At 38.3% G+C, this 24,255-nt stretch overlaps 1 protein-coding gene across 1 annotated transcript in view; it reads right to left on the bottom strand.

Annotated features, from left to right (window-relative positions):
- Positions 1 to 23,627, bottom strand: part of RHBDD1 (rhomboid domain containing 1) — a 56,550-nt gene extending 32,923 nt beyond the window's left edge. Inside the window, exons 1-4 of the mRNA XM_049802838.1 lie at positions 23,559 to 23,627; positions 14,178 to 14,696; positions 9,205 to 9,337; positions 334 to 422 (exon numbers count right to left, since the gene is read on the bottom strand). Coding sequence (XP_049658795.1) covers positions 334 to 422; positions 9,205 to 9,337; positions 14,178 to 14,610 — 655 coding nt within the window. The 5' untranslated portion in view covers positions 14,611 to 14,696; positions 23,559 to 23,627. The remainder of the gene's footprint in view (positions 1 to 333; positions 423 to 9,204; positions 9,338 to 14,177; positions 14,697 to 23,558) is intronic.
- Between the last annotated feature and the right edge of the window lie 628 nt (positions 23,628 to 24,255).

Genomic DNA, 24,255 nt, shown 5'->3' with positions numbered 1-24,255 from the left:
CATATTTTTATGGCTTTACCACACTTCATTTAAGTAACATTTTCATTGACATCCTGTGTGAAACATTTTACTCTAAATAAACATTTAAAAAGAAGGGTAAAAGTTATGCCTCTAAGTAAAAATATCTGAAAGATGCATTTACTGGTTCTTATCATCCATATTTAAGAAAAAAAAGTTGTGTTTTTTCTTCTGCGTTCACTTTAATAATCAGCATATCATTAATTGCCTAAAAACTTGCTGGAATGGCCTTATTTTCTATATGCAAGACTTACTGAATTTTAAAAATAAAAGCATCTCTTATGCAAATTCCATAGATTGAACAAAACTAAATACCTGCACAGGCTTTCATGATCTTTTTCAGAGGTCCCATAGTGTACATCAATCCAACAAGAATCCCTGCCAGATGCCCAGCAAAAGAAGTCCTACAAAAAAAAGGAAAATCTTGTGAGTGATAGAAGACTCTTTTTGTAGGGGTCCAGAAGGGGAAGTGCAGAATTTATAACTGAGAAAGTCCCCAAGTGAGACCAAGCGTAGAGAAATTACTTGCCTGCAAGGACGTAGTACCAAGTTTCTTTCTTCATAACTACCTTAAAATTGGTAGGTATATACAGTTACAGAAAAGTATTGAACAAATATCCTGAAGAAGCTGGAAACTAATTGGAGATATCTTTTAAATTGCTTATCTAAAGGACAGAATACAATTTCCCTAAAAGCTTTTAAAGACTTACTGAGGTGGGAAACTAGTTTTAATCTATAAAAAATTAAATCCACAGAATTATGGTGAAATGTCTAAGTAGGATCTACCAGAACCATTTACAGTTTCAGGTGAAAGCATACAGTACTTTCTACTGCATTATCAACACAATCCTACAATTAGTCTGAAATAAGCATGAATGCAGATCCATTGCAATCTTTGTAATAAAGTGCCTTCAAAATTTAAAGAATGAGTGAAATGCTGAGATCCAAATTCTTTTCTATACATACCAACAATTTTTTAAAAAAAGATCATTGTCTATTTGCATACAGAATGAAAAGGCTTTAGAGTCTTTTGAGAAATCAACATGGAAGCATATGTTTACAGTAAATAAGGAGATTTGCTCCAAGTATTGCCATGACTATGGGGTACTCTCTAAATTCAAAAAACAATTTTCAGCATTCAAGTTAAGAGTTAAACACTTTGGTGTTTAATCAGGTTTAAACATTAATTAAGAGTAAAATCTGTTGAGTTTAAACACCATTTGTAAATTGTTCACCTCTATTATGAAGTTAGAGAAGTCAATACACTAAACACTAAGATTTCCTAGTATATGCAACTCAGTTCACTGGGTTTATACTGGTCATCCAAAAAGTCAAGTAATATGAGCTTTCTTGCCTTTATAACGGAGAAAGGAAACCTCCGTTTAATGTAAAAATAGATTTAAACATTACGCTTTTTACATTCTGGTCAGAAATCTGAAAGAGTTACACAGATGATAGCGTATGCACTCATGACAATACAACTTCCAGGCATCACTGGTAAAAGCATACAAGAAAATGCATGTGTCACTAGAGGGAGATAAATACCAAATGTAAATTCAGTCTCTTGCCACCTACTTAACCATAAACTTGTATTCTGCTATGCAGAGCTGCAGTTCTCCCCCATAAGTAACCAACAATTTTTAAGAGTACCACATAAATGCTGATGTGAAAATTTATAGGCAAGAGGTAGTTACCAAAATAAAGTATCTATAAGGAACTAATTTTCCAAACAGAGTTTTCTGGAACAGATTTTCCAAATTTGTGAAAAATACATGCCTGACTTGGAAAGTGTCTGTACACAGAAAACATTAAATACTTCAAGATGCCTTACTCGAGAAATCACCAACATGAGATTGATTCACCTATATTCCTGGCAGTGTTTTAAACAAATTTTATGCTCATCTTGATTTATCTGAGCACAACGCTGTTCCACAAAACCCAGAATCAAGGTCTTTGCTTGCCATACAGTAAAGCTGTATATTTACACAATACAAATAATCAAAAACCTTCAACTTCAAGAAGTCTATAGGGTGATAATTTCCACTTTGCCTATTGAATAGGTTAGTATACTAGATGCCTAAACATTATGGACTGTTTAATTATAAATTTAATTCAAGGAGTAGAAACTTATAATGAAAATGTTTAAACAGTGTTTTCTAAATGAAAAATAATATCAGATACACTGTCACACATATATACTATCACTGACATGCAGAAAATGAGTACATTTGATAAATCACATCAAATTTTCACCATACACTCTCACCAAATGAATTTGAGTGTGATCAACAGTATCACCTTGCTACTTGTAATTGCTAAGGAAAAGCAATTCTGTAGAGTACAGAAAGACAGCTTCCCTTACATTAACAAAATGCTTCATGTTACAGCCAAGTTAAGCAAACACCACTTCATTTTAGAACATGTTACATTGTAATTTACTCAAATGATAACTTAATATCTTTTTTTGCTAATGCTTGGTATAATTTGTATTATGGAAAACATCTTTATAGATATTTTCCAAACATAACAACGAAAACATACAGATAATATGCAATTTTACAAAACAAAAAGAGCAGTTTTAATAAGAACTTTTAATGTTGTCAAAACAAATTAAAAAACCAACCAAACAACAAACTATGCAGCAAAATTCTGAAGTAGTTAACTTGTGCCTTTTTCCAGCTGTTTTGAGGATGGGTAAGGTTCCGGAGGACTGTAAGGGTATTTCTATACCCATTCTTAAGCAAGGAAAAGAAGGGAGGGGAGACAAATAGAGAAGGAGGACTCTAGTCAGAGGACTACAGACTAATCACTATCTTCTGCTCTCAGGTAAAACTATTTGTTCAACAATTACTAGGACACATAATTTATGCATACAACCAAGGTAAGAACACCAGAAAACACATTTGTCAAGAAAAAATCATGTCAAATCAACCAAAATTCCTCCTTTGACAGGGCAACGAGCCTCATGGAAAGGGAGAATTAGCAGGTGTCACACATGCTGTAAGAATGCAGCACTGTCTCACAGCATTTGTCACAAAGAAGACTGAAAAACCTTAAACTCTAAAACTACACTAAGCAGATCCATAAGTGTTTGGTAAGCCTGACTTAATACTTACCAGTAACTCATTATCAAACTTAGGCTATGAATCAAGTGGATTTCCACAAGTCTATTCCAAATACTAGTTACAAATGACAAGCTAAGAGAAGCTGTAAGGGTCACTGGAGATGTCATTACAATTCGAAGCAACCTTGACAAAATGAAGTAGTGGTTTGGAAAAAACAGGGTGCGATTCTATAAGACAAATATGGAGTTCTGAACATATCACAGAAGTCATCAACTATACAAACAGGCTAGAAGTGACTGGCTAGTAGGAGAGCTTCAGGATAGAACCTCGGGCACACGGTGAATTATACAATAAAGCACAGATCGACATGTCACACGACAATACAAAAGACAAGTATTTTACTGGAAGTATGTAAACAGCAGCACTATCTGGAAGTAAAATGAAGTAGCCTTCCACTCTACTCAGCAGTGGTTTCAGCTGGAGAACTGAGCCTACTTTTTGCATACTGCACAAAAAGAGCAACAAAAAAACCTCAGAGCCCACAAAACAACTTCTTAGAAAAGACTGAAGGGATCACAATCACTTAAGTCTACTGAAGAATTCTGTCAGATACAATAGTCTTAAAATATGGAAAGATTGTCACAAATAGCAATGAATACACTCTCCACATTCTCTATCCATAGTGTAAGGAGTAATGGACGTAAGTCACAGCAAGAGATTTGAAAACATTTCAGTAGTAGAACAGACTGCCTGGAGAAACTGGGGGGTCTCCATTCAAATGAGGCAGAGACCTCCCAGATCCTGCTGGGTTCGGGGCCCATTCTCTCCCATGCTTGCCTCCGCTTCGCAAGGCAAAATGACTGGGGTACTAAGACTCTGCAAAGCGCAATCAGAGTTTATTACAGTAATGATCTTTAAAAGTGCATTAGACTAGATATTGTTAAGTATAAATTATATACACATACATATATGTTTGTATATAAACATATACATGTTTGTCCTGATGTTATCACTCAGAGCATTTGTTCTGAGATCAGATTCACTCAGATCCTCTATAATCTTCCTTATTTTATAAAAAAGTAGACTGGAATCATTCCATTTAACTAAATTACATAAAATAACTGTTTTACACATGCAATTGATGTTCTCCTATCCACATGCCTTAGTCCAAAGTAGATACTCATATTTCCAATGAACTTCAATATATTTGAACAACTAATCCTGAATAATACTTCAATGTCACTCCTGTTGAGGTTTTACTACATTTTACAGTGAATTTTCATTTTCAGTAGATTGCCTTTTTAAAAAATTTGTATAACAGATTTCTTGCCTATAAGGCTAAGTGTTACCTACAGAAACAAAGTTAATGGCAAAACTACAAATGTTTTCACAAGGCAGGATTATATGCAAAATTTAGAACTAAATATCAGGGATTTTGGCTGAAAAGAAATTAATGAACAGTTTACAGAAAGCACAATAAATTGTGTGAAGAAGTCTTGTCCAAGCTCATATTACCAAGGCTCCTTTCACTTTCATTATAAATTCCACTCTTCTTTCTTGTCTAATCCAGAAAACTGAGGTTACTCCTATTTTCTGCTTTTTATATACAGTAAATAATCCTGGGTATATAATTAAGAATTCTTACAGTATCAGTGATAAAGCAACCTCCATTATCAACCAATTCCAAAATAGGCTTTTTACACTATTCATAAGAAAAGAAATGTCTTGACTGGAATGTATATTTGACTAGGTAAAAATTTACTGTTATTTTTCAGTTAGACTAACAAAGAAACATTCTCATGATTGCAACATGATAAACTACTGCCTTTTTTCCTGATGGTTAATTACAAAAAATTGACATAATTTTTTTCTCACAGTACAATTTTCAGTTTCTATAAAACAAGCTGAACTTTGAATGGTAATAAAACCAGGTTTCTTGACTTTTTAAATTGCATGTTTTTTCTCTAAATGTCAATGAGCTTTATCAATATTAACTAATGCTCTCCCTGGTACCAAGAAATTCAAATGTCTCATTTAACTTTTTGTTTGAAAACATAGATATCCCCAGAGATCTTACTTATGTCAACCATTCACTTCATACTAACGATAATTATGCAATATGTCTAAATACTGTTTCCTGAAGACATTTGCCATCAAGCTGATGTGCACATCACTTCAGAAAAAATCTTCTAAACAGAATTAATTATACTTTTTCATTTGACTGTGTAATTTCCATGAAAACTGGTATCGTTAGAAGGAAAAACATTTGGACTACATTTGCTTTTCACACGAGAGAGATTCTGACCCAATGTTTACAAGCCTCTCAGTATTAATTTTTACATTAGTATTGTTCCAGTATCCTTACAATGAATTCAAATCAATCCCTCAGTGTTGGTGAATTTATCCTGCATTGTTTCAATTCTGTGGTGTCAGCCAACTGACTCAACAAATGCAAACAGAGGAAGAAAGTCTACACCTATCACTTAACTTCCATAACTTCTTCCTAACAGCAAACCCAGGTCTGGTAGGCATTATTATTTATACATGCAATTCTCCCACAGGACAAAGCCGCTTATTTAGCAACAGAAGTATGTCTTTAGCTTAAGCCACTGCTGTAAGTCTTTTGTGAAAAGATCTTATTTCCATGCATCTCCTATACCAAGGTTAGGCTAGGAGGCATGCATTCACTAAACAAGCAAACAAAGGAATAATATCAAAGTGACATACTACAAGAATCTGGACCAACTTCATTTTTGAAAAACAATTTTTTGAGACCATGGGAATCAAATCCATGTATTTATACATAGTTTATTTCCAAATTAACACAAGCACAGAGTCACCTGCACATGACAATTTAAACACTTTGCTACAAACTTTAATCTTACTTAGAAAGTAGGCCATGTAGTCAATTTACCAGTGCTAAACAACCTACCTGCATGCAAATTAAACCAAATTAAATGATTGCATAAGTAAAAGTCAATTTGTTTCACACAGCCCTATACAGGAAAATGCCATTGCTTCTTTAAATGGAAATGGGAAACTTGTTAGTAATTTTGTAACATGTTGGGAAAAAAAGCACAGAAAAGTAAAAGCTAGGGTTGAAAAAAAGAATAAAAGGCTATAAAATGGTTGTTATCACGTAATGCCATCCCTGTCAAACCTGGGGTTTTTTTTTGGTTGATTGGTTGTTCTTAGCCCTTTTGTTACTGAGGAACAGTTCTCGTCAATAAACAGCATAATAAACAGTTCAACAGTAAATCTGACTGATGACTAGTGATGACTCAGTGATATCCCTAAGCATTAAACAAGGGAGAAATTAAAAAAGCAGATGAAAAAGGAAACATACAGAAAATCTCATGAGGTTAAGTTTATTAGAGTTACGCAAAATATTTGTATTCACACTAGACACTGTACCAGGATTGAGACTGAGAACGGTACAGGGCAAAATAATAAAAATTTAAGACCAGATTTGTCAAAATATGTTTTTATATTTTCAAATATATATAAATTATTTTTTGTGGGGTTTGCTTTTATTTGGGGGGGGTGTTGGGGTTTTTTTGTTTGTTTGCTTTTTTATGAAAAGCTCAATATTCCTATTATGTTTACCTGTTTTGACAGTGATCTGCTTTGAGATTTTGATTTCCCATGGATCCTTGAACCCAGGTGAAATGAATCAAAATTGTCATTGTTGATTCATTACACATTACAACTGTATAACATTTTCAGTTGCCAGCTATGAATGTTTATGACAATGATCTGCATCTCTATTGCCAAATGTAGATCTGTTGCTGTGGTCTTGTTCTTGTGTGGAATAGTTCTCAGTTTGCAAAGTCTTCTCTATTTTTTAAGATGAAGAATGCTAAAAAGCATCTTAAGTTGCCAAAAAAAGGTCAACAGAACTGGCTCAGATCAACACTTACCAATACAGCTTATTCAGAAAGTTATGAAGAAAAACTTGGAAACAAAGTTAAGACTAGAATTAATTTAGAAAATAGAAAAAACTCAAGTCAGAATTACACATTTCATGGATTGCATCATCCACAGATCTGGAAAATGTTATCGACACCTGAAAGTCAGTAACTATAAAACCTACAAAAACACAGGTCAAAAGGAGGCCTAGAGAAATGCCCAAGTCAATTTTCAGAGATGCAGTGAGCTACAGAAATATTAGACATCTTTGAGATCCTCTGAATTCCAGAACAGCAAGTCTCACTATTTCTGACGAACTGCAAAAAGAACAGTTCTGGACAGTCACAATACCAAGCCTCAACACTTCTGAACGATGAAAAAATAACATCCTCTACTCTTCTCCACTCCCAACTTTCCACCCTCCCATTATTTTCATCCTTTGTTACTCTCAACTTTCTGAAAAAGAAGTTTGAAAAAAACTGTAACATCCAGCTTCCAACCCCAAAGTGTCATCTTTGCCAATCTGATAAATATTTGAGTTAGTTCAGAAACAACCTGAAAGATAAGCTTTTCCTTCAAAAGTGAGTATAGATAAAGCACCTCCATGCAAAAAGGGATAGATGACTTAAGATACCATATGCCCAATTCTGGAAGATGCATAGAGATTAAACATAAGGTAACTTTTCACATGCCTGTTCTTCCACCAAAGAAATAATCCCAATGATTGCTACAAAGCCTACATCTCAATATCCTTACTTTACAGAAGGCAAAGCTTAGAAGGATATTACATATCTTTTAAAATTTCCCCATAACAACAAAATTAATGAAAAAGAAAACAATTAACAGATGCCAGTAAAACCCTAAATCCTCTTCTAGCACACAAATCAAAGTTTTCAACAGCATCAATATTACTTTTGAATCCTTCATTGGTTATGGATTCTCAGGTGATCCTGATAAATCACGCCACAATGGCAGGTCCAAATTTATTGCATGTCTTTCTGACATTCTGCCCCAATTACTGACTTCTTATCTATTCAAAACTAAATTATGCAACTTTATCTACAAAGGAAGACCATTTAATCAGACACTTCAAATATTACAACATGCCCTGAACACACAGATGAGCATGTAAGAGCAATGCTTTGAGAGCTACGATTGTTATAGTTCATTTCAAGGCAGTTGGCAGTTACTAATTAAACATGTGTTCTGGGACATGAATTTCCAGAGATTACTACTTGTTTTCTGTGGCCCCCATTATCATTTAAGTGCTGTGAAATTGTCCTAACTATCAAGATTGCATGTAACAATGTAGACATTCTTTAGACCAGGCAGCAATCTAAGCTTCCATAAAATTATGAAAAGGCTTTTGACATTATTTCTGGACATTCTATACACTTCCTACCCCAAAGACATTTCTCCAGTAATGCAACTGAAAAATAACAGCACCCAACTGCTAAACTCATGCTTTTCCTCCACCAGATACAGTATGATATGTTCATGGTTTTACTTAAGACATAATACTCTTTCATTATTCTTTAATAATAAAATAAACAGTAGTATTAAACAGATCACCAAATAAAACTATGTTCAGCTAGCATGGCAGTTTATATCTTTCAGAAGAATGTTTTTAATGCACTGAAAGCTTTGGTTTTATACTTGTAGTAATGCCATGAAAGTGACCTCTCAGCTCACACTTAAAATTGCATTTGGGACAGAGCACTCCTGTTCTTCTACCTTTTAACCTAGGATTCCTTGCTGTAGTCAATCAGGCAGTAAGTCATAATGCAATAAAACCATTGCTTAGCATAAATAATATTTGAATTATCATTCTGGTCTAGGAAATGTTCTATTTGTGATATCATAGTATCTGATGAGTATGTCAGTACTGCTCCCCCCTTTTTTTTAAAAAATCTGAGAAGTGGGAAATTGTAAACTGTGATTTGGTAGTTTGTAAGTTTGGTGTCTGTACTTCACATACATTCTCCAATATGATTGACAGTTATAAAATACTATACAAGAAAATTACTGATTTGCAACTAGAACTCCAGAAATCAACTGCCAAAGAGAAAGGCACTGTTCTCACAGAGACAGGGGCAAATGAACAAATCCATTTGGATACCAGTTAATGCTACACATACTTCATAATATATTTCAAACCATTTCAGGTAGCCCAAATCTCTTCTCGTAACTTTGAAATATTAAATGCACTTACCCTGGGGAGATTAAATGAATAGCCACCAGCTCTACCCAACAAGCATATTTACTGGGTATCTGTAATCCAAGGACACTGCTGACTCTTCCTGGATTGTAATGGTTGTTAAGAACTTTCAAAGCAAACAAGACTCCTGCAAACAAGAAGAAATCACATAAAGAGATAAGTACTTGCACCCAAATAATAAAGAAATGCAAACAACTTAACTACTGAAATTGAAGTACCATGCAGTTTCACAGCAGCACAAAGCATACTGTTGCATGCCAGAACAGTTCTGGTTTTTCAGTGATACTTTTCAGTGACTTTAAAAAAAAAGGATTAAAAAATTACACATTTGTATAACAGCCAATTCTAAGTTGCTTTTTAATATGCCTACTCACTGTAGCTATTCAGGTATTCAAAACAATACAAGCAATTTTAAAATGGGAATTCTGTTTGACATAATTGACAAAATTATTGAACTCAAAAAAACGTTCCATGAGTTGAGAAAAGCCATTACTGAAAACAAGACAAACTGAGACATGTGAAGCTCAACAGTAGGCTCAAATTCTGAATTAATGGAAAATCATCTTACATATATTCCAGAATCACTTGTTTCTGAAAAAAAAAAACCAGTACAAAAATCACCTTCACTCACAATAAATAATCATTCATTTCTAATTGACTGCAACTGCTTTATCAGGCAAGCAAATAGCCAATGGCAGGATGAATTCACACAATTTATTGGAACTTTCAAAACGTTTTTGAAAAATCTCCTCTCAAGAGAAAGCCCACACAGTTGTTTGAACAAAAACCTGAAAAATTGACAAGTAAAAATTTGACATGAAAAAGATAGCAGAGTTTAACATCAATACAGATATACTAAATAAAAACACAAAAAAGGTTTCCCTCCCCTTCTAACACCATAGAAAACAAGAAATAGCAAAATTTCTTAATATACCCAGTGATGTAGATATTGCTGTTTTAGGATCAAACACAAACAGGAATGTGTGTATGCACATCCACACACACTCATGCTATGTGCTGCTGATAAAACTGGACTCGTTCAGAAACTACGAATTTACTAAAGGGGAGAAATATTCAATAGCAGCAGTGTAGTTTAGGAGTCATCTCCATCCAATCCACCCTGGGCTCGCCAGAACCCCGTCTATACAGCTTCGGGGAGGGGGGTGGTGGTGGTGGGTTTTTTTTGGTTGGTTGGGTTTTTTTAAAGGTTTAAGTGTCTATTGGAACTGCCTGACCTGGTTGTCAGGTTCCATGCAAGGGGACAAGGGGCAGGTCTGTTTCATCCATTTAAAATAATAATAAAAAATCCAGTAATCCTAAAACTCTTAAAACCTGTTAAAGTGTTAAAGTTAAAGTCATAAATATGCATACTGACTGGCTCTTAAAGAAATAGCTATCAGGAAAATACTTGGTTTTTTTCAACAGCTGTTCCATATACATGCCACTTGCCCCAACTGAAGAGAAATTACCTATGCTGAAGATCGTGCTGAGAATGTTGAAGGTTTAGAAAGATCAACTATACATACTGTCATAGCTACTTTAAAATCTGCTGCCCAATAATGGTCAAATGCACATGCACATAGGCTGCAGTCACACATTTCCAAGCTTTGAATACTCAAAAGACGCTGCAGAAGGTAAGTGATATCAGCACAGGTTGCAATACTCAATACTAGATCTGAACTATGCATCTTGCAGAAAATGTAAATTAAAAACCAGTTAAATAATCCCTAAACTGAGAAAAGGCTTGACTTCTTGTCCTCTGCACAAATGTATATCAGAGGCTTAGTCCCACTCTCTTTTCAGTTCACTAAAAAATCCAAAATATATGTTCCAGGTGATACTGTAGTATGGCTGACATGATTCTCTTGGAAAGAATGAAATGGGGACCCCATCTGGCCCATCACCAATGGTCTTCAGTAACTTGGTGCCTTTCTCAGTAAAGCATGGCAAGCCATAAACCTGCATCACCTGGCTAATTATATCACTAAATCTAACTTCCCTTCTGTTGGTTCAAGGAGAGGGACATATAAGTTGCTTGCCATCTTGCTAAGTGAGAAGATGGAGACTAATCTGGTGAAAAAACCTTACAGTGAAATCTTAACACTACCCTATTATATGGTAGTATTATATTCCCAGTTATATAGTATAAAGAAGTTTCATCATAAATTCTTGAAATATTCACCCTTCTCATTCCTATTAAGAACTGGATTGATACTAAGTTGTTTTAAGGTATGGACTGACAGGAACATAGAGGAAAAACCTCACATGGACCATGCACTGAATAAGTGAACACCCAAAATGGATACTACTTCACAACTTCTAGGTCTCAACTTCTCATCCTACAGTCTAGAATGATACAAGAAAAGGGGTTCAAAAAGAAGCTTGAGGACAGCACCTCCCAGTTGTTCACAGAGAGTAGTATTACAGAGCACACTTCCCCCACCCAGCAATAGTTGGAGTACTGTATAAGAACAAAGCCTAGAAAGTCCAGCTGAGACTAGACTGAGGGCACATATTTCAGTCATTTTACCACTAACAGTAAATACTCAGTAGGGTTCTGCAGTCACTGTTAGGGAACAGCAAGAGTGAGATGCTCCACAAAGGAAGGGTATCAAAAGGGAACAGGGAGGCAAGCAGGCGGCAACCTCCCCAGTCGAAGCCCGGTCCCATAGTCCTTGGGCAAAGCGCACTGGGCAGGCTGGTGACGGTAAGTGGGGTTGGCCAGGAGCCCAGATCAGCAGGCACAACCTCCTGACAAAGCAGAGCCCAAGAAAGTCAGGAAGTCAAGTCAGGCCAGTGAAGCACATGGCCAGGCACAGTGCGACATAGCTCAGACAGGGACAACGCACAGGGCTTGAGCTTAAAAGCAGCTGCTGAGCAATGGGGTAAGAGGCCCCCAGCGAAGCCTCTTTCAGCTATCTCGCACACCTCTTTTCCCACTAGTCTGAGGTAGGTCGCAGCTACCCCATGTCAGAGCTGTCCTTAAACACAGGCAGTCAAAGCCCTCAGAGGAAGAGGTTGCACTCAGCACCCCTACAGCCACCATAAAGGCCAAGATTAGAACCGGGTATGTCTTGTTACCAAAGGGTGGGTGACCAGATAATATCTGAAGCTCCAAATGAGCAGCTACCAGGATGTTCCAACTAGTACAGATTCAAATAACACAAGGCACCCTCAGAGGTAGTGTTGAAGCACCTTTCTCAGAGGTTGAAAAGGAGGGCTTGCCTTCTAATGCCTTCTAAGGTCCCAATGACAGCAAGGAAAAACCCTACACACTTAGAAGAGTAGTGCTACTTCTCCACTTAACTGCTGTATTGGTTTTGTCTGGCAAGGTTTTGGTAGCGGGGGGGGGGGGGGGGGGGGGGTGGGGGGGGGGGTTTACAGGGGTGGCTTCTGTAAGAAGCTGCTGGAAGCTTCCCCTGTGTTTGAGAGAGAGCGAGCCCATACCAGCGGGACTAAGACGGACCCGCCGCCGGCCAAGGCCGAGCCAATCAGTGATAGTGGTAACACCACTGTGATAACATTTTTAAGAAGGAAAAAAGTTGGGACAGAGAGAAACAGCTGCCGGAGTGAGGAGTGAGAACATGTAAGAGAAACAACCCTGCGGACACCAAGGTCAGTGAAGAAGGAGGGGGAGGAGGTGCTCCAGGCGCTGGAGCAAAGATTCCCCTGCAGCCCATGGTGAAGACCCTGGTGAGGCAGGCTGTCCCCCTGCAGCCCAGGGAGGTCCACGGTGGAGCAGATCTCCACCTGTAGCCCGTGGAAGACCCCACACCGGAGCAGGTGGGTTCCCAAAGGAGGCTGTGACCCCGTGGGAACCCCACGCTGGAGCAGGTTCCTGGCAGGACCTGCGGATCTGTGGAGAGAGGAGCCCATACTGGAGCAGGTTTTCTGGCAGGACTTGTGACCCTGTGGGGGACCCACGCTGGAGCAGTGTGCTCCTGAAGGACTGCACACTGTGGAATGGACCCATGCTGGAGCAGTTTGTGAAGAACTGCAGCCCGTGGGAATGGCCCATGTTGGAGGAGTTCATGGAGGACTGTCTCCCGTGGGTGGGACCCCACGCTGGAGCAGGGGAAGAGTGTGATCAGCCCTCGCCCTGAGGAGGTGAAGCGGCAGAAAATAACGTGTGATGACCATAAACCCCATCCCTGTCCCCCTGTGCTGCTGGGGGGGCTTGGTGGTGAAATCCGGGAGTGTAGTTGTGCCCGGGAAGAAGGGAGGGGTGGTGGGAAGGTGTTCTGTTCTTACCTTGCTCTGGTTGATCTGTAATAAATTGAGTTAATTTTCCCAAATTGAGTCTGTTTTGCCCGTGACAGTTATAGTGAATGATCTCTCCTGTCCTTATCTCGACCCGCAAGCTTTTTGTTATATTTTTTCTCTCCCCTGTCCAGCTGAGGATGGGGAAGTGATAGAACGGCTTTGGTGGGCACCTGGTGTTCAGCCAGGGTCAACCCATCACAACTGCAGATTTTTTTAAAGAGAAGTAGTTAATTGACTTGAAACTTTGATCTCCTAAATAAGAAGACAAGACCATCACTGGAAGATGACCAAAATCAGGTGCTTGGATGTTTCTAGCAGAAGCAAATTTAGGGGAGTCTCTCTAAAGACAGGCATGAATAATTTGTAATTTGAAGACAAAAATTTTAAAGTGATGGGCTTTTCTAGAACACACCTAACAAGCATTATTGACATCAGAAAATGAAAAGCTTCAGACTTCAAACAGTGACATTAAACAGAAAACATAATTCTACTAGGATGATCATATTTTTCATGTTCTCAGGTAAAGACACTGCTGGTCACAAGAACATGAACTGAACCACATAATGTTCATACCCAGAGTACGTGCTTTAAATTAAAAAACAGGATAACTTTACTATCCATTTTCTGCATTCAACAAATATTGTTATACACTACTTATAAGTATTAATTTTACGTATGTAAATTGAAACAGCTATGTGCCTTACCTGAAAAACCTACAGCACAATTCATTTCATATGAAGGATCATCCAGAATTTCCATAAGCATGAATTCCAGCACCATATAAACAACTCCAATCAGCACTGAAAATACTGCAATTATGTATGCAAACCATATGCTCTTAAGCTTTTTTTCCAGCATTATACCCTTCCAAAGCATGGAAATCATGTTATAATATAAATGCCAGTCATCTGCATGGTGGACAGGAGAAAGCAGTAAACGCTGCCAGTTCCTTCTGTAGAAGCCTTCATTTACACTGATACACACTTCAGGCAGTGGCCTCACAGGATTCAGAAAGAGAAAAATGTTTAGTGCAAGTACCCCAAGGGTAACAGAAGGAATATTCTGGACACCAACTTGAGAAATTTGATAAAGCAGCAAAAGCAGTCCAGCATTGACTCTTCCCTGCCTTCGTTGCATTATTACTTCTTATTCAAAAGAACGTGAAGATTATTTCGATGTCTAGTCTTTTGTTCAAATTCAAAACCATACACGTTTTGGAAATTCTGAAAGAAAAGAGACAACTGCATTATTATACATATACAGGGGTGTTTTCAAGCTCATCACTGGTTTTGTTTTGGTTGTGTTTTTTTAAACACAGCAAATTCTTCAAGCTAATCAGCTAAGATCTCTTCTTTAAATCAGAACAAAAATTCAAATGAGAAAAAAAAAAAAATCACAATTTTTAAACTGGTCTAAGACACAAATAAAAGGGATTTATACAGTTAATCCAGACATGCATTGTGAGAAAAAGGAGTCTACAACCTCTCTTTCATGTCCCTGGACAGGCTTTACTTCATCTATAAAATTCCTGGGTGTTCTACACATTCTTATTAATAACCTGACTCAGAATTATTAAAATTTCAGGAAGGCAACCAGTTAAAAATTCTTCTCTAGAGTCTCGGTTCTCAGGCTTCCTATCTTTGCTACATATATAATTTTTTTCATGACCATTCTTCCAACCTTTACAAATATTCAATACAAGCTAAGAATGAAAATTAAAAGTTACAATTTCAAAAAGTAACAGAGACACAGCTAAGTACCCCTAAACGTAAGCTTTGAAAATTGTTATTGCTTTCCTAGTGACTAGAATTCAATGTCTAGTATAAAAGTATGCAATGGAGAAAAAAAAACTGTAGGAGGAAATCATATACAAGAACAGCATATAAAATTTCCAGACAGTTATAGCAAAATATTAATCTCTGCCCTATTTATGCCAGATAAAATGGAGGATTAAAAAGGGCTATAAAAGTTCTAGATCTAGCTAGAAATAAGGTTACTATGGCAGAAACTGAGGAAGAGCATTGAGCTAAACCGTGCAAGCCTATAAAGAGAGGAGGGAGGAAGCTGCATTGGAGAATACAGCACAAGGTGATGTAGAGTTTCTAAAGAGCAGAACCACCTACAAAAGACAGGAAGAATTTCAAGTAGCTTCTGAGGGCTACCCCAACTTGGCCAGTACTACTATTTTAAGTTCTCAGAACTCTCCAAGGTGGCACAACAATAGCGTGGCCAGTCTTCTCCACCTTTAGGATGCCAGTTCTTTGCTGAACTATTGAAGATATGTCATGCATTATTTCACACATAAATATCAACTATCAAAGTCAGCAAAATACACTTACTCTTCAAAACTTTGCCATCAGGTTGCAAATGAAACTTCCTGAAATATCTAGATACATACAAAATTCTCATCTCAACATCCCATTTACCTCCCTTCCCATTATAATATAAAATAGTTAGAATAAGTTGCTAATATACTAACTTTTTATTTAGTTTAAATTCCTTTCCAATTCATCACATCAAATGCTTCCCCTGCAAACATTTTTTATTAGATAAACAAGCAACAATCTAATTCTTCTGGAGGACAGCAGAAAAAAACTTGATGCCTTTACAAGGAAAAAAGGACAACAGCTCAAGATGCAAAATCTAACATTCTACGTTATATCTGTTAGGATTTGCTAAGTTTCACACTTCTACAGATCATTGGTATGCCTGCAAACACTTTACTAAACATTTTTCTTTAGGTATTCAGAATATCATTAGTAATTTGATCAGGTTGCACCACACAAAGTGAACACATGGAAAAGAAGGAAATAACCTCTGAATGATGTAATCCTATAACAGCAAAAGAAGCTAAGAAAACTGCACAGTGCTGAACATCAAAGATGATCATCCAGGGGCCAGCCTACCTCCTCTACTTACATCTAAGTGAGAGGACCATGTACTTCCATGCTAGCACACACATATAATTAATCAAGGCCACTTCTTATAGTTAAGTTATTCTGATCTCTGGATTTCTCTTTAAATTGCATTTATACTTATTATAGCACTTTAAGAGAAGGAAAAAAACCCTGGTAGTGTCCTCAAAACAACTGTAGTAGAACAGAATGCAAGTAAACATATTTGCTACATTAAAAGGAAATTCACCGCATTTTTTCCCATGGTCTAATCTCAGAGATGCTACATTAACATCTAAGCCTTGCCTAAAACAAAGTCGAAAGAGCAGAAACACACTTTATACCAGGCCTCTTGAACACATAACTAACTACTCTGGTACCTTTAAAAACCAGTTTCTAATCCTCACAGTTTAACTACAGACTACAGCTGTAGTCCCTACTAAATTAAAATGAGCTAAGACCTCTTAAAGCGTAAATTGATTGTTGCAGATAATAATTAACATTGTCAACCTTTGACTTTCTAATATCAACATTAGAAAAAAAATACTGAGATAATCACAAGTTTAATCAATGTAATTCTCTTTTTCCACACTACATGCTCTGATACCAGGTATACAAACACCCCCAAACTGTTCTTACATGCATCTGCCCAAACCCCTGACTTGCCTCATACCACTGACACAGCTACATTTTTTCCACCACAAAACAGCAGACAAAAACTGTTAGAATTTAAAAGTCAACATCATTTAAAAACAAGTTACACAGAAACTCCAAAAATCTTGCCATACCACTTTGTTCAAACTGCCAAATACTACAGTGTTACTTTTTAAAGTTTCCACCCCCTCTTTTGATACTTTCTAATTTCCAATTTAAATATTTTTAACATACCTGCACCTAGGAAGAGAAACCCTCATAGAGCACATATCTGTACAATAATCATGTAACATGACTGGGAATGGTTTGCACCATGATTACAGTAGTGCTATGTATTATAAATCATTCCCATTATTTGGAACAATCAAAAATGTCAGCCAAGACATATCATATGTTTGATTATAAAGGAAAAAGACATAAGAAAGAAAACAGTAGTTATTTGAGAGCCTTCTGGAATGCAAGTCACTTAAAATATATAGGGCTTTCAACTGTTTGAACATTCTTGCTCAGCGTCTACTGTGTTTATTAGAAGTCTAATGAGGTTTGAAACAATGAAGCACTTATTACTTTTTCTTTTTTGAAAACATGCCACCCACTTCAAAATGTACAAATTTCCAGAACAGACTTGAAATGGACATTTGTCTTGCATCTAGCCTGCCACGTGTCTGCATTTTTGTCACCTACTCAAGATAAATGTCTGAACTAACCATTCCCGGAATTTGTTTGTTTGTTTTGTACTAACCAAGTGCAAAGCATTTAAACTTTTATTTTTACTGTGAAAACCCCCCTTACTCATTTGACAACCATAAAATATTATGACTTCATATTACTGAAAAATCATGTAATAAAGTAAATAATTTAGTAAATACCAGTTAAAATTAAATGTTGTACTGTCTTTTCTTACAGCCATAATTTGAAGTTAGAGGAAAAGAATCCCCCTGTACCCTTGCTCCCCCCAAAATGGACATAACTACCCTGAAATTTTGATTTATTTTTATGTGAAGCAAAATCTAGCCCATTATTATTTTTTCTTTTTGGGAGAAGGGTAAAGTAAAAAAAAAAAATCACATCATGACATAAGCCTAGATTTTTATGAATAGAGAGAAGCATATAAAATCTCATTCCCACCAATGGTGAATGCAGTCAAGATCTATAGATTTTACTGTTATCTGCATGGCACATCCTGATCTTCAGACCTGTCACCAACATTCCCTCTAGAACTGCTTTGTTCTTCTCGTTGCTTTGCAAAAATGATTTGTAATGGAGGCACTTTAGCATTGTATAATTCTTTACTGACAGAAAAAAAAAATCCCAGGGTTACTCTTTCAGTTCAGATCAGGAGTATGATTTTGAAGTGAATTTCTCCATTGCCCCCACTTCACCATGGAGTGGCCTGAGTGTGCATGAACTAGTCTCTTTTCAGACGAAACTAAACCAGATGTGTTCAGGAAAGAACCCAATGCACTCCATAAAATTTTGCACATTCAGCCTACGTGTCCAGATTAAAGCTACACCAATGTAAAAAACACCTGAAACATGCGAAGGATGAGTATCAGATCCTAAGCATAAACCATTTCACACTACAGGTAAGCCTCAACGGGCCCACACTACGTGTCTATAAAGATACAGTCTCAGGGTACAAAGACTTATCCAAGTAAAGACTGAAATAGAGTGTTTTTAGGGAAAAAGAAGGATCCTACACAGGAAGCAGAAGCAAACTGTAAACTCTTTTACTACTGGCCTCAAACTTTGGAAGGAGGGAGGAAGGCAGGCATAACAGAAAAAAACAAATGCAAGAAAAAGCTCAAAAATTTGAAACATAATGAATCATCCTGTTTAATACATATGCAAGGAGAAGGTCAACCACAAGCTGTCACTTACAGTAAGCTTTGAAACACATAGTCAATTACGTAGTTCATAACAAAAGACAAGGTTGTGATGAAATTATAAAAGTAATCACTTTATTAAGAATTACTTCTGGATTAATCAAATGTGCCCTTAAAGGGCACAACGTGCTTTCATTCACAAAGGAGTACTGAACTTCAAACTGAAAAAACCACAACATTTCAGAATAGATATAAGAAGTCATACACCTGTAATAAAAATTATTAAAATGACAAATGATTAATGACTTAAAATAATTTAAGTCAGTAACTACCTTGCTGAAAGAAAACAATACAAAGTTAAATATCAACATAAAATGACTGCATAAAAGGCTATGTCACAAAGTCTTTTTTCTTTTTTAATGTCCCACATTTTATTTTAAATGTCCTTCAAAGTTTTCTGTGAGAATAAGGAAGTTCCTGTGACTCTTATGTCTGCTTCAGCATGAAAACTGAAAATGTGTTATAGTTCTTTAATCCTCTTAAGTATTACTAAAAAGAAGACCTTAACAACATAAGCTTTTAAGCTAACAACTTCAACTTAAGACTGAAAATTGTGTTCTGAAGGGTGTGACAATTACTATTCACAATAAAATATATACATGTTAAACAATACACACCAAGAATACTTCTGGACACCTTAACCCAAGATAAATGAGACAGTTTTCAGAGGAAAGAACAGAAAGGAATAGGTCAAATCTCATACTTTGCCTCACATCTGAAGTATGAACATTTGAGACACTAAGCATATAGGCTTTTAATTGCCTCATTAGTTTGACTACTGCTATTTAATCTAAAAAGAAAAATACTCAGAGGCTGCAACCTGTCCATCCTTCAGGTAAAATACAGAGTTATTCAAATTGTTTCATTGTAATTATTAACTTGCAACATCACTGGAAGCGCTGCCAATTCAGGACTCGTGTTTTCATTCACAAAAGACAAATCAATTTACTTTATATATTTATCAAATATTTAAATTTAATTAGAATCAATACACAAATCTAAACATCAGAATGAGCATCCACTGGACTCTTCTTTAAGGCTTATCATTGTAAAGACCAGTGTTGTGGTTTAACCCCAGCCAGCAACTAAGCACCATGCAGCTGCTAGCTTATTCTGACCTCCCCACCCCCCCAGTGGGATGGGGAGAGAATCGGAAGGAAAAAGTTAAAACTCATGGATTAAGATAAGAACAGCTTAATAGAACAAAAAGGAAGACACTAATAATTATAATAATAAAAACAATAAAATGACAATAATAGTAAAAGAATTGGAATATACAAAGCAAGTGATGCACAATGCATTTGCTCAGCACTCACCAACTGATGCCCAGTTAGTTCCCGAGCAGCAATCCCCTCACCCCGCCACCCTGGCCAACTCCCCCCAGTTTATATACTGGGCATGACGTCACATGGTATGGAATATCCCTTTGGCCAGTTTGGGTCAGCTGCCCTAGCTGCATCCCCTCCCAGCTTCTTGTGTCCCTCCAGCCTTCTTGCTGGCTGGGCATGAGAAGCTGAAAAATCCTTGACCTAGTCTAAACATTACTTAGCAACAACCGAAAACATCAGTGTGTTATCAACATTCTTCTCATACTGAACACAAAACAGAACACTATACCAGCTACCAGAAAGAGAATTAACTCTATCCCAGCCGAAACCAGGACAACCAGTTATATTCTCTGTCATCATTTGAGACTGACACTGTTACTAAAATGTGCTGAAGATAACTATATTTTATCCATCTGCCTTCACCTCCTACATAGCATCCACTTCTAATTCAAAGTCTTCAAATTATTTCAGTTTGACACTGACACTGAAGTCATAGCAAGCAACACTTCCTTATGCTACGCAAAGACACAGCATGTAGAACCAACGAGCTTCCTTAGGCCACTCTCAGGGACACACAAACTTGAAAGTTTTAATGCAAGCAGAGGTCGGTCTGATTGTCCAAACAGTCCCTTGGTTCTAAGGAGCTACTCCACCACTATGTACAGCTAGAATCAACTGCACATTTGCTCTGTCAGAACTTCCCTCAGAGCCAACAAAGTTGACTAAGCATGGACTGGAAGACTTATTCTGAAAATTACATTATGCATTTCAGACACCACCTTGACCCCCAAGCTGATACAACGCACTGCAGGCAATTTACACATTGGGCATTAGACTGCAGCCAGAATCTAAACAAAACCAGCGATCCTAAGTTGCAAGAATAAAAATAAAAGCTACTAGTTAAAAAAAGGCAAAAAAAAAAATCCCGTAGTAGCAATATGAGAAATATTATTTGATGTAACAAAGTCTTCGAAACCTCTTCAGATTGTGAAAAATCAGAACAATTACTGAAAACTTCTTTACACTGTGATCCAGGAAATTATTGAAAATAAATGCATTATGTGACTAATCTACCACTGAACTCATTCCTTCCTGATCTTTCAGTTTCTCTTAAGTTTTCCTTCACTGAAAATAAAAAAATAAAAAATAAAAAAACAAAAAACAAAAAACCAGAAAGAGTCTCTTCAGGATTTATACAGGAGCCAAAACAGCAATTTGTTACCACTGCTTTTTTTTTTTTGTTAGAAAAAAACTAAAAGCAACACAAGAGATAGTTATTTCTAAATTTATGTCACATATAATTAGACAGACCATTTTTGAGCAAGCTAGAAAGAAAAAGGAGTATGTCAATGGATAATTTCTTTCTTTGAAGCATCAGCTGTTGCTGAACCTCTATGGTCAGTTAGTCAGAATTACTTTATCATGATATTTTGAGGGGAGATAATGGACAACTTAAGTCCCTTACCAGTTTTGCGGAAGGAAAGGGACATGGAAGGGTTTGATAATTATTCTTACTATCCCCATCTCTCAAAAGATGGTAATTAATAACTATCTCTCAAAACACTATAATGCATCTACACATAATTCAAGTTAGAGAAGTAAAATATAGTTGTATCACTGTACTGGTGAAGGTGAGGGGATATCACACTTGTAAAAAAAAATTCAGAACAGTGGACTACAGATTAGGCCACAGTTAAAAGTTTTAACTTCACAGAAGTTTAACTACTTTAATTAGGGCCAGTGGTTTTGGGGTTTCGGGGGTTTTTTGTTTTGGTTTTTTTTGTTTGTTTTTTGTTTTTTTTTTTACTTGATTGCAATACTTACACTTCTATAAAACTGGGTAATTATACCAGAAGAGCATCCTCCTTTATCTCATGAATTTTGTAATATAATTAAAATCAAACAGCCAATGCTTCCCTGACTCCACTTCAGAAGTATGAAGCACAAGGGCTCTTACAAGTTTAGCATTCCTTAGTTTGTGTTGCTTCAAAGGAAAATTTGTCTTCAGTTTGTAGTAGAAAGGAAGGACAGGAAGCATACTTTCTAATGAAATCCATTTTAAATCATACTTCTTAAATACACAAACAATTCAGAAAAATACCCTTTCTAGTTTTAGCGTTAACTCTCATCAAGACCTCGAATCTCTGAATTAACAAAATGCAGCTCCAGGAAGAACATAAGTGTGCCATCTCAGGAAATTAAAGCAACTCAGGTATCATTAAATGCATTTTACAAACAACTGAATTACTTAAATTCAGTATTTACACAAACATAAGAAAGTTTACCAAATATAGCTGAGGTACATTTGTCACTGTTTCTCCTTTGATACAGGTGCAAGTTATTTGCACTTTTGGGTTGCTGGGGGTTTTTTTACCATTTTATTTTAACAATAAAGTAGTTCTGGTCAGTCTGTTCTGTTTGTTGTGTTTGTTTTTTTAAATCAGCTGATTATTTACATAACCTGTAAAAAAATACTGCTGTAGGGTAATGGAGTAAATTAAAAACCAAGAATGTTGAAGCCACCCAACTATGATGGGAAGCAGCGCATATTACAGTGTCACTGCATTCAAAATGAATTTGCTGCAGTTTACTGATAAGACAGGCGTATCTGGGGTTGGGACCTCGGGAACCAGCACCGTCACATCCCCCGTTTTTGACGTGACAGACACTCTCTACTCCTGCAGGCACTGCTCCCTTCAACCGTCTCGAAAGCACTCGCAAGAGCAAAGTCCTACAGAACCCGGGGCGGGGCGGGGGAGTGTAATGTCAGGAGTTGTTAGAGTGGGAGATACTAGGCATTTACGCGATTTCTGAAACTCAGTTCATTTCCATAAAACTTCGCTCCGCCACTCTGCTTCCAGCGGAGGGCGACTTACAAGAAGCCAGCTCCAGAGAGCTAACGGCACCAGGGGAAGCCTTCCCCAGCCCAGACGCTTCTGCAGTGCTTTTGTTACGGTGGACCGGACGGCCTCCTGCACAGGACGGCGGCGGCTGGCCGGACGCGACACCCAGGCCCGGGCTGCGCCCCTCGCGCCCGCCTCGCCTCAGGGCCGGCTCCCGCCCTCCGCCGAGGAGGAGCGGCCGCCGCGTGCCGGGGCCCTCGCGCCGCCTCGCCGGCCGCCGCCGCAGCCAGCCCGAGCCCTGCCAGCCCCGCGGCGGGCCCAGCCGGGGCGGGCCGAGGGAGCGGGGGGACCACCCCCGCCGGGAGGAGGCGGCAGGGCGCCGCGGAGCCGGCTGCCGCCTCCCCGTCCCCGCGCGGCGGCGGGCGAGGGCACCAACCGCGCCGGCGGCGGCGCGCGCCCCCTCCCCGCCTCAGCACTCACGTTCTCCGACGCGCGCAGCGGCGGCGGCGGCACCAGCCCGGGCCCTCCCGCTGCGCCACGTGACCCGACCGCCACTCAGCGGCGAGGGAGGCGGTTTCCAGCCCTGTCCTCCGTGCTATCCGCGGCCGCGCATGCGCCGGCAGGCGTCCGGCCCGCCGCGGGCGTCGTCCATCGGGGAGGCGGGCGGTGTGTTGGGGGGGGGGGGGTCGGTTGCACCTGCGGCCGCGCTGCGAGGGTCCCGCTGGCGGGGGACGTTACTATTGACGCGGAGTAGCCGGGCCCGGGCAGTAGCGCGGCCCAGGGGCGGCAGGCCGACACCAGGCCCAGTGCCACTCGCGCCCGGTTTCTGCCCTGTAGCTCAGAAGGGTGCCGCCCAGGAGTGGGCGAGGGCCTCCTGTTAGCTTTATCTGCACTGCAGGCGGGAGGGGGTGGTGTTCAGGCGGATACGAATTGGCGAAGATAAGGGGGTGTTTAAGAGCGGGTGAGGAGCACGCTGGCTTTTAAGCAGAGCCCCTCAGCGAGTACGTTCTGGTGAAATACCGGCTCCAGGTCATAAAAGGTGCTTGACTTCTCAGTTGGAAGGCCTTAAATTGTGTTTATTCTAATAATGCCTGTGAAAACATTGGTTACTGGTACAACTTAACATTAAAATGCATAATTAGGTTCCCTTTGAAAATGTCTTGCTGCACATGCAAAA

Source organism: Accipiter gentilis, chromosome 6, assembly GCF_929443795.1.
Source record: "Accipiter gentilis chromosome 6, bAccGen1.1, whole genome shotgun sequence".
Taxonomy (NCBI): domain Eukaryota; kingdom Metazoa; phylum Chordata; class Aves; order Accipitriformes; family Accipitridae; genus Astur; species Astur gentilis.
Note: the sequence above shows the minus strand (reverse complement) of the source record. Positions and strands in the feature narration are given on the sequence as shown.